Source organism: Bidens hawaiensis, unplaced genomic scaffold (genome assembly GCF_021521415.1).
Source record: "Bidens hawaiensis isolate Kalapana, Puna unplaced genomic scaffold, B.hawaiensis_p1.1 tig00016461_1, whole genome shotgun sequence".
In the NCBI taxonomy this organism is placed as follows: Eukaryota; Viridiplantae; Streptophyta; class Magnoliopsida; order Asterales; family Asteraceae; genus Bidens; species Bidens hawaiensis.
Window position 1 is genome coordinate 425269 of NW_027492509.1, and position 14479 is coordinate 439747.

The 14479-nt window shown below is 36.0% G+C and overlaps 1 protein-coding gene and 2 pseudogenes across 2 annotated transcripts; 2 read left to right on the plus strand and 1 right to left on the minus strand.

Moving 5' to 3' along the window:
- The first annotated feature begins 644 nt into the window (after nt 1-644).
- On the plus strand, nt 645-1733 carry LOC143551547 (uncharacterized). The gene is made up of 2 exons (XM_077041953.1): nt 645-1442; nt 1575-1733. The coding sequence occupies exons 1-2, from the start codon at nt 882-884 to the stop codon at nt 1650-1652; spliced, it is 639 nt and encodes a 212-aa protein (XP_076898068.1). The 5' UTR covers nt 645-881; the 3' UTR covers nt 1653-1733.
- Nucleotides 1734-3901: 2168 nt separating this feature from the next.
- Nucleotides 3902-5905, minus strand: LOC143551548 (ABC transporter F family member 4 pseudogene; annotated as a pseudogene).
- Nucleotides 5906-9866: 3961 nt separating this feature from the next.
- LOC143551569 (ABC transporter F family member 4 pseudogene) lies at nt 9867-13687 on the plus strand (annotated as a pseudogene). Its single transcript, XR_013138527.1, has 2 exons — nt 9867-10034; nt 11423-13687. The product of XR_013138527.1 is annotated as an ABC transporter F family member 4 pseudogene (transcript).
- Nucleotides 13688-14479: the final 792 nt, after the last annotated feature.

Below are 14479 nucleotides of genomic sequence, written 5' to 3' on the forward strand. Positions count from 1 at the left end.
GCCCATTATCATTATCAGCCATTTTACAAGTTGTAGTGAATACAATAGTGATTAATGTAAAAATTCACTGAATTATGAAATATACTTTTAGGTTAACTATTTAATTTGCTTTACACTTTAAGGGTGTGAAGTACCTCACTCACACATGCGTGCATAGTGATCGAAATGCGACGCTTTAATGACACACTTTGCACTAGTTCGGGTCAAAGGGGATTGGAGTACTATGAACTGGTTCATTCAGAGTCTTCTGGATGAAATACCACTCAGACTTGAGGTTGGTCCCGAGATGGATCCAAACCCACTCTCAGGTTTAGAGTTTGACATGATTCACATGTAGGTCTCTGAAGAGTTGTTTATAGACACTCGCACGTAATTATGACGACAACTTTGAATAAGCCTGTAATGGGTTATTGAACAATGTAATTGGCTACTACTAAGGACTTAATACAATTTAATTTTTGTTTAATTATGTTAAATAACTTGACAATTTTGTATATTCAAAATGACTATCAAACTAATATGCTATCTTAGTTGAAGACAAATTGCAATTATATATCTAAAAGTTGTACTCAACATCGTTGACTTTTTGTAGTGTCACAATTGACATTAACATTAACATCCTTAACAATAATATGACCTATCATAACTTAACTCCTAGATTATGAACATGACCAATGATGACATGAAATATGTTTAACTACCAAAATTGTGTTTCAAGTTAAACCAACCAAAAAAGATGTACCACCCCACATGAAGGTCATGTAACACCAACCCTCTTGTTTTCAGCAGATTTTACATGCTACATTGTCTTATATATAGTTATATAGTTACACACTTATATACACAATACTTGCATCAAAACACAAACACATCAACCAAATATGTTGTGGTTTACTAGCATTCTTGCTTGTTTTTGCCTTATGCTAGCCGTTTCTAACGCTCAATCGCCCGCGGCTTCACCGATAAGCACTCCTGTCTTGGTCCCACCGCCTTCCACCACCCCGGTCCCACCAACCCAACCACCTCAAATTCCACCACCCGTGGTGACCCCGCCCGTATCCGCCCCACCACCGCCATTGCCCGCCCCGACACCGCCACCGGTTGCTTCACCACCCGCATTACCACCTTCTGTGCCGCCACCTACGGTCTCCCCAGTGCAAGCTCCCGCAACTCCACCGCCAGCACCAGCAACCGCGTCAATTGTTCCACCGCCGACGCCCGCACCGGCCCCACCACCGGTTACATTGTCACCGGCCCCGACACCCGACACGATCACTTCCCCCGCACCGGCTCCAGCACACCACAAACATAAAAAACATAAGCACAAGCATCACCATGCGCCCGCACCAGCACCGGTGGTGGCTAAGAGCCCGCCAGCACCGCCAACGGCTGCTAGTTCTGATGATGATAGTGCACCAGCACCATCACCAACACTTAATCTGGTTAGTTTGTTTAAAGTTTCTATATGAAACATGTCACTTTACATATAAACATATTATTAACATAATAACATAATATAAGTTTCATGCAAGTATGCAACTACTAACTTTTTGTTATGTTTTGTTTGATCATAGAATAATGGAAGAACACTGTTTCTAAAAGGTGAAAGATTTGGATTTCTGATTGCTGGTCTACTGATTTTCATGATTTAATGCAGCCTTGATAAGATAATTTTCCACTTGTAATATTACTATATGAATTCTTTTTAAATGTATGAATAAAGTTGATATTCCAAGCACAAATTTATAGATGAAGATTAGTGGTGTGCATGGTGCGGTTTTTGGCTAAAACCAAAACTTCGGCTTTTGAAACCGTTGGGTTTCGGTTTTACGGATTTCGTTTTGGTTTTGGTTCGGTTTTGGTTTTTGCCATTTGAGCTTGAAAATTTTAGGCCGAATATATTTTGACAAAAAATAATTAATTTAGGTATAAATAATTTTGTTAATTGTAAAATAATAGACTATTATACATCTGATCGAAAATATTGGAGTTACATATTTATTAAATTTTTATAAATTACTTAACATAAAATATAAAAAAACAAAAATTTAGGAATTACGTTTGGTTCGGTTCGTTTTTTTTTTCATGCAAAACAAAAAACAAACCGTTAGTGCGGTTTTTACAAAAACATAAAACCAAACCGTCGGATTTTGTTTCGATTCGGTTTTTTCGGTTTCTTGCACACCCCTAAATTGAATATTGTCACCAAGTTATTAATTTTAAATCAATTGAAAGTAGCTAATATTAAGTCAATAATATAGATGAATGCCACCAAGTTAAACATAAGTGTGAAAGATTTAACAAGGTTAAAAGTATCTCTATGCTTCACAAGGAAAAGGTTTTGTTGATCATTAAAACATGAATATTAATCGTGCATCAGTCTGCGGTTTACATGATCCCGTTGCTTAGTAGAGTATTAGTAGAGTCCATAAGTTTTCCGATTTTCATGTTCTATAGAATCGCAGATGGTTCCACTTCTCATGGAATACCACATGAAGCAAATGTGATTAAGGGTTTTGTCAAGACGACTATTCGTTACGATAAACTTTCTAAAATTTGAAAATAACTTTAAAATTTTATTGATTTTTGTCTAAAACTAATTATCAACTTTAGCAACATTCTTGAATATCAGTCTTTTACACTAACTGTATATTATCAGTTATTAAAAACATGATCAAATACATTTTATTCTTAACATGAAAACAGTGAGAACCAATTTGTTGTTGTTATTATTAGGTTTATTTTTATAGGTGTTGTTATTTTTTGTTCGTATTTGCTAGTTTTCGATTATGAGACGTTATAAGTATTTGCTGATTTATATTTTGTTGTTATTATTAGATTTTTTCTTTTGCTGTTATAAGTATTTGTTGTTATTTGCTGTTATTATTTTGTTCTTGATTTTGATTATTTTGTTGTATTTTTTAGGTTTTTTTCGTTGTTATTATAAATAATTGTTTATGTAGATTGATATTTTAGTTGGTATTGTTTCTTACGTTCTCATTTTTTTATAAATTATTATTATTTCCTACGTTCTCATGTTAAGAGTAAAATGCACAAGAACCTTCCCCTCAGTTATTATCATATTATCATATATATTGTCATTACTTACTATTAAAGATTTTAAAACCTTGAATTACTAAGATCTTGATCTTTAAAAAGGACTACCAATAAAAAAACACACAACTTCTGCACATCTTTATATCCATTAAAATTTCAAAAATTGTTAATACTAAGCAACTGTTTTTCAATTGTCAGGCTATATGAAACATAAAAGTCGCTTGCCTTTACGCGTGTTATTCCTTGTAGAATCAAAGACCGATCTTGAGACCCTGCAGTTAAAACAAAAACTTTATAAAAAGATATCTTAATGATAACAAAATCAATATGTTTTCATCGTTATGTTATGCACCTTGCTTCTATAGATAACTTTAGTTATTTGTCAAAACGGGTCGGGTCAGATTAAGTAACGGCTTAAAACAGATCAGGTCAGATCGTGTTACGGGCCTGGTCAAAACGAGTCACGAGAGACTGGGCCCGCATCACCAGACCTGCTCTTTCCAATGGCTTTGGTAGTTTCAAGTTTCAACAACTTAACAAAAGTACGGAATAAGGGCATTTTTGTAATTTACTATTTTTTTACGAACTTTTTTTCGCTTTCGAAAAAATTTACTTTGTATGATTGTATCAGATAACACCAAAAATGCTTCAAGTATGAGTTAAAATATTATGAAGTGTAAACCTTTCTGCAGTGATAATGTAAGACACAAATTTACATCAACAACGAAACTGCAATGTTTGACCGTTGACTTTGACGGTATAAACGAGTTGGGTCAGATTGGATCACGAGTCGAGCACTTGAGCCTATTTGTTTAACAAATATTGAGTTTTACTACATACCGTATCAATCGTCCACTTCAGCTTTGATTTCTTTCAACAACTCCTCCTTATAATCACCAAACGTACCATCAAACTCTTCGACAACTCCATTATCCACAATCCAAATTTGACTCTTTTCATCATCATCACAAACACGCGATATCAGTCTCGAATCATGACTAACAAGAACCACACCACCAGTAAACTCATCAAGCGCGTCAATACTCTGCATATCCAAATGATTCGTGGGCTCGTCAAGTAACAAAATATGCGGTTTCGACATGGAAATCGACGTGAACACAACACGGGCTTTTTGTCCACCGGATAGTTTACAAATCGGCGTTAAATGATTATTACTAGGAAGCCCAAATTTAGCAAGTTTGGCCCGGACCGCTTCTTGTTTACTTATACCCTCTTGTTCGGGATGTAAACGAAGTAGATAATGAACCGGTGTTTCATCCATCGTCAACAAGTCAACGAAATGCTGCGAGTATCTCCCGATCCTTAACTTTTGGCTACGTATTACTTCGCCTTCGCTCGGGTTTAAGTCACCAGCGAGAAGGTTTAACAAAGTCGACTTTCCCGCTCCGTTGGGCCCCACGATGGCAACATGTGTACCCATATCGATCCCGACATCAACATCAGATAGCTTAAAATCTTCTCTTCCTGGATAACTAAAACTCGCGTCAATAAGCTGTAACAATGGCGGTGTTAGTTCCGTAGGCTCCGGGAAATGAAATTCGACGGTGTAATCTCTCCATTTTCGTGCAGCCTTAATTTTTTCTAACTTCCTGATCATTTCTTGACGACGTTGCTCGTATCCACGTTCAAAGTCATCGAAATTTCCACGGTACATATGAAATTTTAACTTATCAAGATGAATAATTTCGTTGCAAACCGTGTTTAGAAAATCACGATCGTGTGAAACAACGACAAGCGTTTTCTTCCATCTGCATAAGTATTGTTCTAACCAAAGAACCGCTCGAAGATCAAGATGATTCGTGGGCTCGTCTAATAATAATAACGTAGGCGGAACAAAAAGAGCCCGAGCCAACGATATTCTCATCCTCCACCCGCCACTAAACGATCGGGTCGCACACGTCTGCATGTCCTTCGTAAATCCCAAACCAACAAGTATCTTTGAGGCTTGGGCCTCTGCTGCATCAGAGCCCATCATCTGCAACTTTTCATATAACTCGACAATCTTTTCTCCATCGTCGTAACTTTCGTTTCCGTTTTTGCCCTCGGGTAATTCTAGTAATGCTGCAACTTCTTGTCTTAGTTTAATAAGCTCTTCATTAGCTGAAACCACAGCTTCAAGGGCGGTTCGGTCATCTCCTACTATTTCTTGTTCAACTAACAAAACATCTATATTTTTTGGGACGGGAATTTTTCTCCAAGCAAGAAGCTTTAACAATGTCGACTTTCCCTTCCCGTTGGGCCCGACCAGCCCGTACCTTTTTCCGTGAGTGATCTTAATAGTTGCATTCTTTAAGAGCTCTTTGCCAGCAACCGAAACACAGAAATTTTCCACTGCTATTTCTTTAACGTTTGCGTTCGCATTGTCTTGACCGTTGAGTACCGCAGCCCGAGTACCGATCACGACATTAAACACGTTACGATCGTCCTTCAACGCTTCTTGTCGGGCCCGCTCCACTGCAAGAGCAGTTTCCATTTCTTTCTTTTCTCATTTCTTTAACTCCTTCTCGGTTACAGATATTTCAAAATTTTTATCACTGGCCCGTTCTTTTCTACTGGGCTTTATGGGTCCTTTTTGATTCTCGTCCACGTCATCGTCTTCTTCGTCATCTGATGGAGGAAGATCAATGTCTGCATAAGGCTGCAAGTTTGGAGGTGGTTTGGATTTTGGTTTACGGGCTGCAGAGGTTGAGGAGGTCGGTTTCTTTGCCTTATCGGGCTTTTCGTCCATGCTGGCAGGCACTTGTGACACTGATTGCTTTTCTTTCTTTCCTTCTTTATTGTTTTGATTACGCTTTTCTACGCCTTCGTCTGTTTTCTTCTTCCCCATTGGATTAATCAAATGTCACAATACAAAACAAAAAATGTAATTACTCACACTGGTTAACCAAATTTAAAAATAACAGAAAACCGGCATATATTCATGACAGAAAGCATAAGCACATAGAAATGCGCCAAACATAAGAAACATATATGAAGTTTAAAAACATACAAAAACTATTTTACTCAAACATTATAAGAACAGAATATTATAAACCACTGGTTAAACTGTTAAATATATCCATAAAGTTTTAGCCTTTTAGGTGTGTGGACAAATAAGTATTTTTCATAACGCCAACTTACCTAAATTAAAGTACAAGGAATCCTAATGGTACCGACACAGTTCAAACAAGCCAAAGAATGCATCATAATTCATATAATCATATTTAACATGAGTTACACATAAGCTATTGGTAACAAATATCTAAAATTTTTAAATTCTGTAGAACCGTATGCGCATCAAGTCTGAGAGCAATAAGTTCAAAACAACTAATAATCGGTTGTTTTAGTAAACTTAGAATCATCTCTCATTTGATTCCAACTTCATGAGTTATATAAAAATTTAATTGTTCTATATAAATTTGTATTCTTTTTTGTAAAATTGTAAATTTAAAGTAACAACATATTAAAACAATAAAAAACTTTAGAGTCAAAATGGCCGCGTGTTCATGTCAACCCGCGAATACACAGGTTCGTGTCTGGTTAGACCCGCCAACCCACGAACACGACCCGTTAATGGCATTATCTTGATCAACAGTAGACATTGATCAGAGTTCAAAGCATTCAATGGAAACATCATAATTTAGAAACCCTAGGCTGAAAATTAAGATAAACACACACACAATATCACATACCTGTAAAAGGTATTAAGCTCCTTGATTCCTTTAATTGCCGGTTCGTGAGCTTTATAGTTTATTATTATTATTATTATTATTATTATTATTATTATTATTATATAGTGTTTGAATTTGTGATTTAATGGGCCCGGATTGGGTTTGATTTTATACTTGTGGCTCAAGTATTATTATTATTATTATTATTATATTATGTATAAGGGACCACTTGACGCCACCGTATTAATTGACGGATTTTGGTTTTTCTTTTAGTTCAGTTCACATAATAACTGTAATGGCAACCGACCAAATGTTATTTTTTTGTTTTAATTCATGTATCATAAAAAACCTGAAAGAAACTTGTCGAATTCGCGCATACTCACGACCTTATTTAAAGCCCATGATTGACAACGCTCTGGTTTTAACAATGCGCAGTTTACAGACCGACCCCCCCCCCCAACAAAAAGGATCGTTGGTCCACCTCAATTGTATTTGTTTCCCGTTTTTTAGTTATGGTACTGTAACGTACGTAATCAAAATCGACTGAATTCGTGTCAAGTTACCGTCTCAATGCTTGACAACGCTTGGGTTTTATCATCGCCCGGGTTTGTCAACCACGTAAATATTGTCTTTAATGTTTTTGTCTTCATATATGTTAATGTTTTTATATGTTAATTTGACGAGTTAATTTATTGGGTTTTAACGCTCAAGTTTTATCATTGGCGTCTATATCATGACGAATGCAACCGGCACTGACCGAATTCGTGTCGACTCATCCCCGTAACATTCGGGTTTTACCAACATCCGTGCTTCAACGATAGGGTTTGCTAACTGCCATGGCGCAACGTGCCGGGTAGAAAAACTAATTTAACATAAGGGATAAATGGATAATGATCAAAATGGTCATTTTACCAATAATGTTTCACTCAAACAAAAAATTATCCAAAATAACCACTTTCTAAACTGTCGGAATCCAACATATTAGAACCGACATCCGACAAATCTATTTGATACCCTTTCGTTTTTGAACCAACCACATCTCGACATGTATACACTTAAACGGTCGGCCATAAATTTATTTCATCGGGCTTCATATCTATTTTGTCGGCCTCATATCCATTATCTCGGGCTTCATATCTATTTTGTCGATAAGCAGATTACACCACCATGATCGTAATAGAGATTGTAAGGGGTGAACATTGTATATGGCACTTGTCGTTCGATATAATGAATGGTAATATGTGTGAGTGTCATGAATAATGATAATTAACAGACATAGTGTACCATAATTTAGTTTCAGTAAACTGTTGAGCATATGAATAATTAAGAGATAGTTTTTCTCCACTATTCTCTCTGTTTTACTACAAGTATGGTTGTAAAAGTCGTTAGGTGTTTTTAAGGCGGTTGACTGGGGAGTTGCGAGTACCCGATCAACGCGTAGAGTACTCGGATGTGATAAATTATAAAGAAACTAATTTTTAGGAACTTATATATATGTCAAATATTATAAATATGTTAATATTTAAAACAAAATACATGAATATCAATATAAATAAAAAGGGCAATTTCATATATGCCTTTGTAAACATTCAAAATATTATATATATCCATGCAAAACTAAATATATCATATATGCCCTTACAAAATATATTAAATATCATATATATCCATTTCATTAAAAATAATTTTATAAATAACCATTTTGCCCTTAATTTAAAACTTAACGGCTGCTAATTGATCCATGAACTCCGAGGTTGACAGTGTAATGATCACAACGTAAATACATGAGAATTCAAAGAAGCATTATAATGGTTCTTGTTACAAACACTAATCGAAAAGTATTTGGGATGAAAACAAATATTATATTGGGATGAATACAAATATTAATTTCTTCACATTTAATATTCAATTGTGAATATTTTTTCAATTATCCCTTTGTGAAGGCTCGATTAGTTGCAAACCCTGAATGGCAGAATACAAGTATTAAATTCGGATGAGTCTGAATATTAACTTCAATCATTTAATACTTAATTCAGTTGTTGGCATACGCATACGTGGAAGTTGAATCTTGAAAGTGATGAAACTGTCATATATAGTGGGTTGAAAGGGTAGAATTGTCATATATTAAAAGTTTTTTTAAATTGGGCATACATGATATTTTGTGTTTTGGTTGGGTATACATGATACTTAGAATGTTTGGAAGGGCATATATGAAATTCTATCTAAATAAAAAATATATATCTTTAAACACTAAAGTATTTAAAATTTGAAAATTATTAATTAAACAAATGATAGTCATTTTTTAATATTATAGAAATATGGATTATATTTAACTTATTAAAGTCAAAATTGGCTCGAGTTGACCGACTAGATCCAATTGTGGTGGAGGTTGACAACTTTTGATTGATTCCGAGTAACTAAGTGTAAGCGGAATTAAAGAAAGTCGCATTGACACTATACATTGTAACGATTACCTGACGTCTAGTCGGGATTTTTATAACCAGACTACAAGTATGAATAATTTAAACTTTGTAAACTTATTAATATATTGATTACAGACCAAAGTGCATCCACCAAACTATCGACTAACAAAGGACTTTGGTGTCGCAATACCCTCGTAAGGTCACCTGGCAGCACCTTATTGATTTATAACATTTTTTTTGTTTTATACTAGTTTCGGCAATGTAACGAACATAATGAAACCGATCAAATGCCAAATTGTTTTTTCTTGTTTTGTTTTTCTTTTAGTTCTTTTACCTAAACAAATGTGACGGAAACTGACCGAATTTATGTAGACTTGACACATTTTGTTTTAGTTCAGGTATCATAACGATCGCAACGGTAACCGACCGAATGCCTGTTTTTTTATTCTTTTGTTTTTGTTCCGTTACCATAACGAACATCACATAAACCGACCGAATTTGCGTATACTCACCGTTTCAATGCCCGAGTTTTATCAACCGATTCTACCACCTCTTTAGTCTACCTCAATTTTTGTTCAGTTCCAATACCATAACACACTTACCATCTCAACGCTTACAGACCTGTCTAGCGCACCCGATAAAACACACCTTACAACCTAACAAGTGTACAACTTCCAATGCACAACTTAAACAAGAGGTCGGTTACAAAGAAGCATCAGCAGTCCACAATCACAAATATAAACATCCATCGCAAACCCTAATTTTATCTTCTTCGCCTAATCCACTCTCATCACCACTGGCGACTCAACGCCGCCGTGAAACACCGCCGGAGTCCTACCGCCGCACTCCACAAACTTCCGATCAGATTATTATTCACCATCAGGTAACAAATTGAACCAATTTGAACTTGCGTAATTGATAATTCATTAATATATCCACCAATTTGATTTGTAGTCAATAATTTAAACATGAAGAAATAAGCTATGAGTATGAACTAGTATTGTTTGATGATTTAGATCTACTCAATTTGAAGCTATAATCTGATTTACTGAATTTAACTTTTTTTTTATTTTTTTTTACTGAATTTGTAATTGAATTGTAGGTTGTCTGCAGATCTGATGCACATGCAATTTATAAAGTTTCTAAATTTTAGATGTTAGTATCTGTGTGCATCTAGTGTTAAGTATGATATACATTATTTGGTTTGTTTCAACTTTATTGGTGCCATTAGGATTCTTTACATTTTAACTTAGGTAAGTTGGCGTCTCGAAAAGTAGTTAATTCGTTATCATAATCGTCAATAGCGCCTGCTATAGCGATAGTGTAGCAGTAGGATAGTGCGGAGTGCTCCGTGGCGACATAATAACATAAAATAGCCACCATCTGCAATTTTTTAAAAAATTTGTTTAGTTTTATTAGCTATTTTGGTGGTATTTTTTGATTATGATAGCTATTTTGGTGGTATTTATTAATTATATTCATTATGATTGCTATTTTGGTGGAGCACTTCAATGTAAAACATTTTAAAAAATTTATAATAATTTATCGCTAAACGTCATGCGCAAAACTGTTTAGTTTGGTTAACCGGTTAATTAGATATACAGTTTGGCGTATGGTTCATTGGTTGACTTACTGTCGTGATGTTGATTGACAGTTTAGATGTTTGTAGTTAATTACTCGAGTTCAAAGATGTGTTACGATGTATTTTTTTTAACGGCTAACAAACTGAGAATTGTCTATATATTTCATACGGGGTGACCTAATAGAAAAAGGTCACTGCCAGCTGGCCCAACCCAGCCGTATGGAGCCTTTAAGCGTCTCTAAGCTATCTCCAGTAAGGACCCTCTCGCTATTTCATCGCTATTGCTACATAGCTTATAGGTAGGTTGTCGCTATTGACTACTATGTTTGTTGTACTCTTAAACTTTATAGATATATGTGGCTGTTGGTTTACAATAATCAATATCTTTCGTCTTTGAGTAAAGTAGAATGTTAGCTGTGCCTATGTGCGTCAAATGGCCCATAGTAAATTACTGATTGAAGTTGATACTTGACTAGTGATGAGTTTATATCAAACTACTTACTTTTGGTGCATTTTTGTGTTTTCGAAATTGATGTATGTTCTTATTAAGTGTTTTATATTTGGTGTGTTTCTTTGTGCTTATGCTTTCTGTCATGAATATATGCCGGCTTCCTGTTATTTTTTAATTTGATTAACCACTGTGGGTAGTGGGTAATCGGATGTAGTTGACATTAGTTCATTTTTTGTAGGCTTGTGACACGTAATTAATCCAATGGGGAAGAAGAAAACAGATGAGGGTGGAGAAAAGGGTAAACAAACCAATAAAGAAGCAAAGAAAGAAAAGCAATCAGTCTCTCAGATGCTTGCCAGCATGGACCAAAAACCCGATAAAGCCAAGAAACCAACCTCCTCAACCTCTACAGCCCGTAACCCTAAATCCAAACCACCTCCAAAGTTACAGTCTTATGCCGACATTGATCTTCCTCCATCAGATGATGAAGAAGATGATGATGTGGAATCTCTTTCAGGAGACGAGAATCAAAAAGGACCCAAAAAGCCCAGTAGAAAAGAACGGGCTCTTGATAAAAATCTTGAAATATCTGTGACCGACAAGGAGTTAAAGAAACGAGAAAAGAAAGAGATGGAAATTGCTCAAGCAGTGGAGCGGGCCCAACAAGAGGCGTTGAAAGACGACCGTGATGCGTTTACAGTTGTGATTGGTAGTCGGGCGTCGGTTCTTGACGGTCAAGAGGATGCGGATGCAAACGTTAAAGATATAACAGTGGATAATTTTTCAGTTTCTGCACGGGGTAAAGAGCTGTTAAAGAATGCAACTGTTAAGATCTCTCATGGAAAGAGGTACGGTTTGGTTGGACCCAACGGGAAGGGAAAGTCAACATTGTTAAAGCTTCTTGCCTGGAGAAAGATCCCCGTGCCTAAAAACATAGATGTTTTGTTGGTCGAACAAGAAATAGTTGGAGATGACCGAACTGCCCTTGAAGCTGTGGTTTCAGCTAATGAGGAGCTGGTTAAACTTAGACAAGAAGTTGCAACATTACTAGAAACCCCCGCGGGTGAAAACGGAAATGAGCCCGAAGATGGTGATGACACGGGAGAAAAACTGGCTGAATTATATGAAAAGTTGCAGATAATGGGCTCAGATGCAGCAGAGGCTCAAGCCTCAAAGATTCTTGCTGGTTTGGGATTTACAAAAGCCATGCAAACCCGTGCAACCCGATCGTTTAGTGGTGGGTGGAGGATGAGAATATCATTGGCCCGTGCCCTTTTTGTTCAACCGACATTATTATTATTAGACGAACCTACTAATCATCTTGATCTTCGAGCGGTTCTTTGGTTAGAAGAATACTTATGCAGATGGAAGAAAACGCTTGTCGTTGTTTCACATGATCGCGATTTTCTAAACACGGTTTGCAACGAAATTATTCATCTTCATGATCTGAAACTTCACACGTATCGTGGAAATTTTGATGATTTTGAAAGTGGGTACGAGCAACGTCGCAAAGAAGTGAATAAAAACTTTGAAAAATATGATAAACAATTGAAAGCTGCAAAACGAGCTGGGAACCAGAAGCAACAAGAGAAAGTCAAAGACAAGGCGAAATTTTCGGTCAAAGAAGCAAAGAAAAAGTCAAAGGGTAAAGTTGATGAAGATGAAGAGATTGTCGAGGCCCCACAGAAATGGAGAGATTATACAGTCAAATTTCATTTTCCAGAGCCTACTGAACTAACACCACCATTGTTACAGCTTATTGAAGTGAGTTTTAGTTATCCAGGAAGAGAAGATTTCAGGCTATCTGATGTTGATGTCGGGATTGATATGGGTACACGTGTCGCCATTGTGGGACCCAATGGAGCGGGAAAGTCAACTTTGTTAAACCTTCTTGCTGGCGACTTAAACCCTACCGAGGGTGAAGTAAGACGCAGTCAAAAGTTAAGAATTGGTAGATATTCACAACATTTTGTTGACCTGTTGACCATGGGTGAAACACCTGTTCAATATCTTCTTCGTTTACATCCCGAACAAGAGGGTTTTAGTAAACAAGAAGCGGTTCGGGCCAAACTCGGTAAATTTGGGCTTCCTAGTCATAATCATCTAAGCCCGATTTCTAAATTATCCGGTGGACAAAAAGCCCGTGTTGTGTTCACTTCGATTTCGATGTCGAAACCACATATTCTGCTACTCGATGAGCCCACGAATCATTTGGATATGCAGAGCATTGACGCGCTTGCTGATGCGCTTGATGAGTTTACTGGTGGTGTGGTTCTTGTTAGTCATGATTCTAGACTGATATCGCGTGTTTGTGATGATGAAGAAAAGAGTCAAATTTGGATTGTGGACAATGGAGTTGTGGAAGAGTTTGATGGTACGTTTGATGATTACAAGGAGGAGTTGCTGAAAGAAATCCGAGCTGAGGTGGACGAATGAGATGGTATGTAACTTATGCGTTCGTTTTGCATGCTAAGATTATTATAAGTGTTTGATTTAAATTTTGATCTTAATGGACAGGAAACTGTGGTTGATGCATTTAGATTACAAAGAAGGAACCTTTGTTTTTCTTCAACAAGTTGCATTTGTGTTGTTCCTTGAATTTTGAGACTTGGAGTAAAAAAAACATATTTTTAAAGTTATGTATGTGAGTGTCACAAAGTCTATTCTAAGATTTTTTTTAATGTTATAAAATAAGACCATCTGATATTTTGAAGTTGGATATGTGGGATACAATACGATTGTACTTGTTTTATGGTCTGTTTGTGCTATTATGTATGTTTTATGAGATATACACAGGATTTATATATTTTTTTCATATGGTAAACATGCCTAAGGTTATATCTTTTTCGTTTTTAATTATTATTTTCTTACTTGGTTTAATTAGCTTTATCAAATTTTATGGCCTTGATTCCGTGTTTTAAAAAACACGACTTAAGGCATTTTAAGGCGAGTTTTAGCATCGCAAGGCACAAGGTGTTTATGTGGCGGTGTGCATGCGGAATCAATAGTTATATTTCGAAGTTCCGAGTTGATGTTTGATTCAAAGATTGAATCTGAGGATCAATTACTTTGTTGAAATTGCAGTGCTGTTCAAAAAAGTTGAAATTGTCATTGTTTGGTGGTGCTAATATTTTTTCTACTGATGATGTGTTATTTAAGATATCAACTTTGATCAAATTAGATTTTTTTTTTTGAACGACTGATTTTATTAAATGAAAAAAAACTAGACTAGCAAGAGGCTAGACTAGCGCTAACATAAAGAAAAACACCAAAACGAAAAAGCGTATGTATTAAC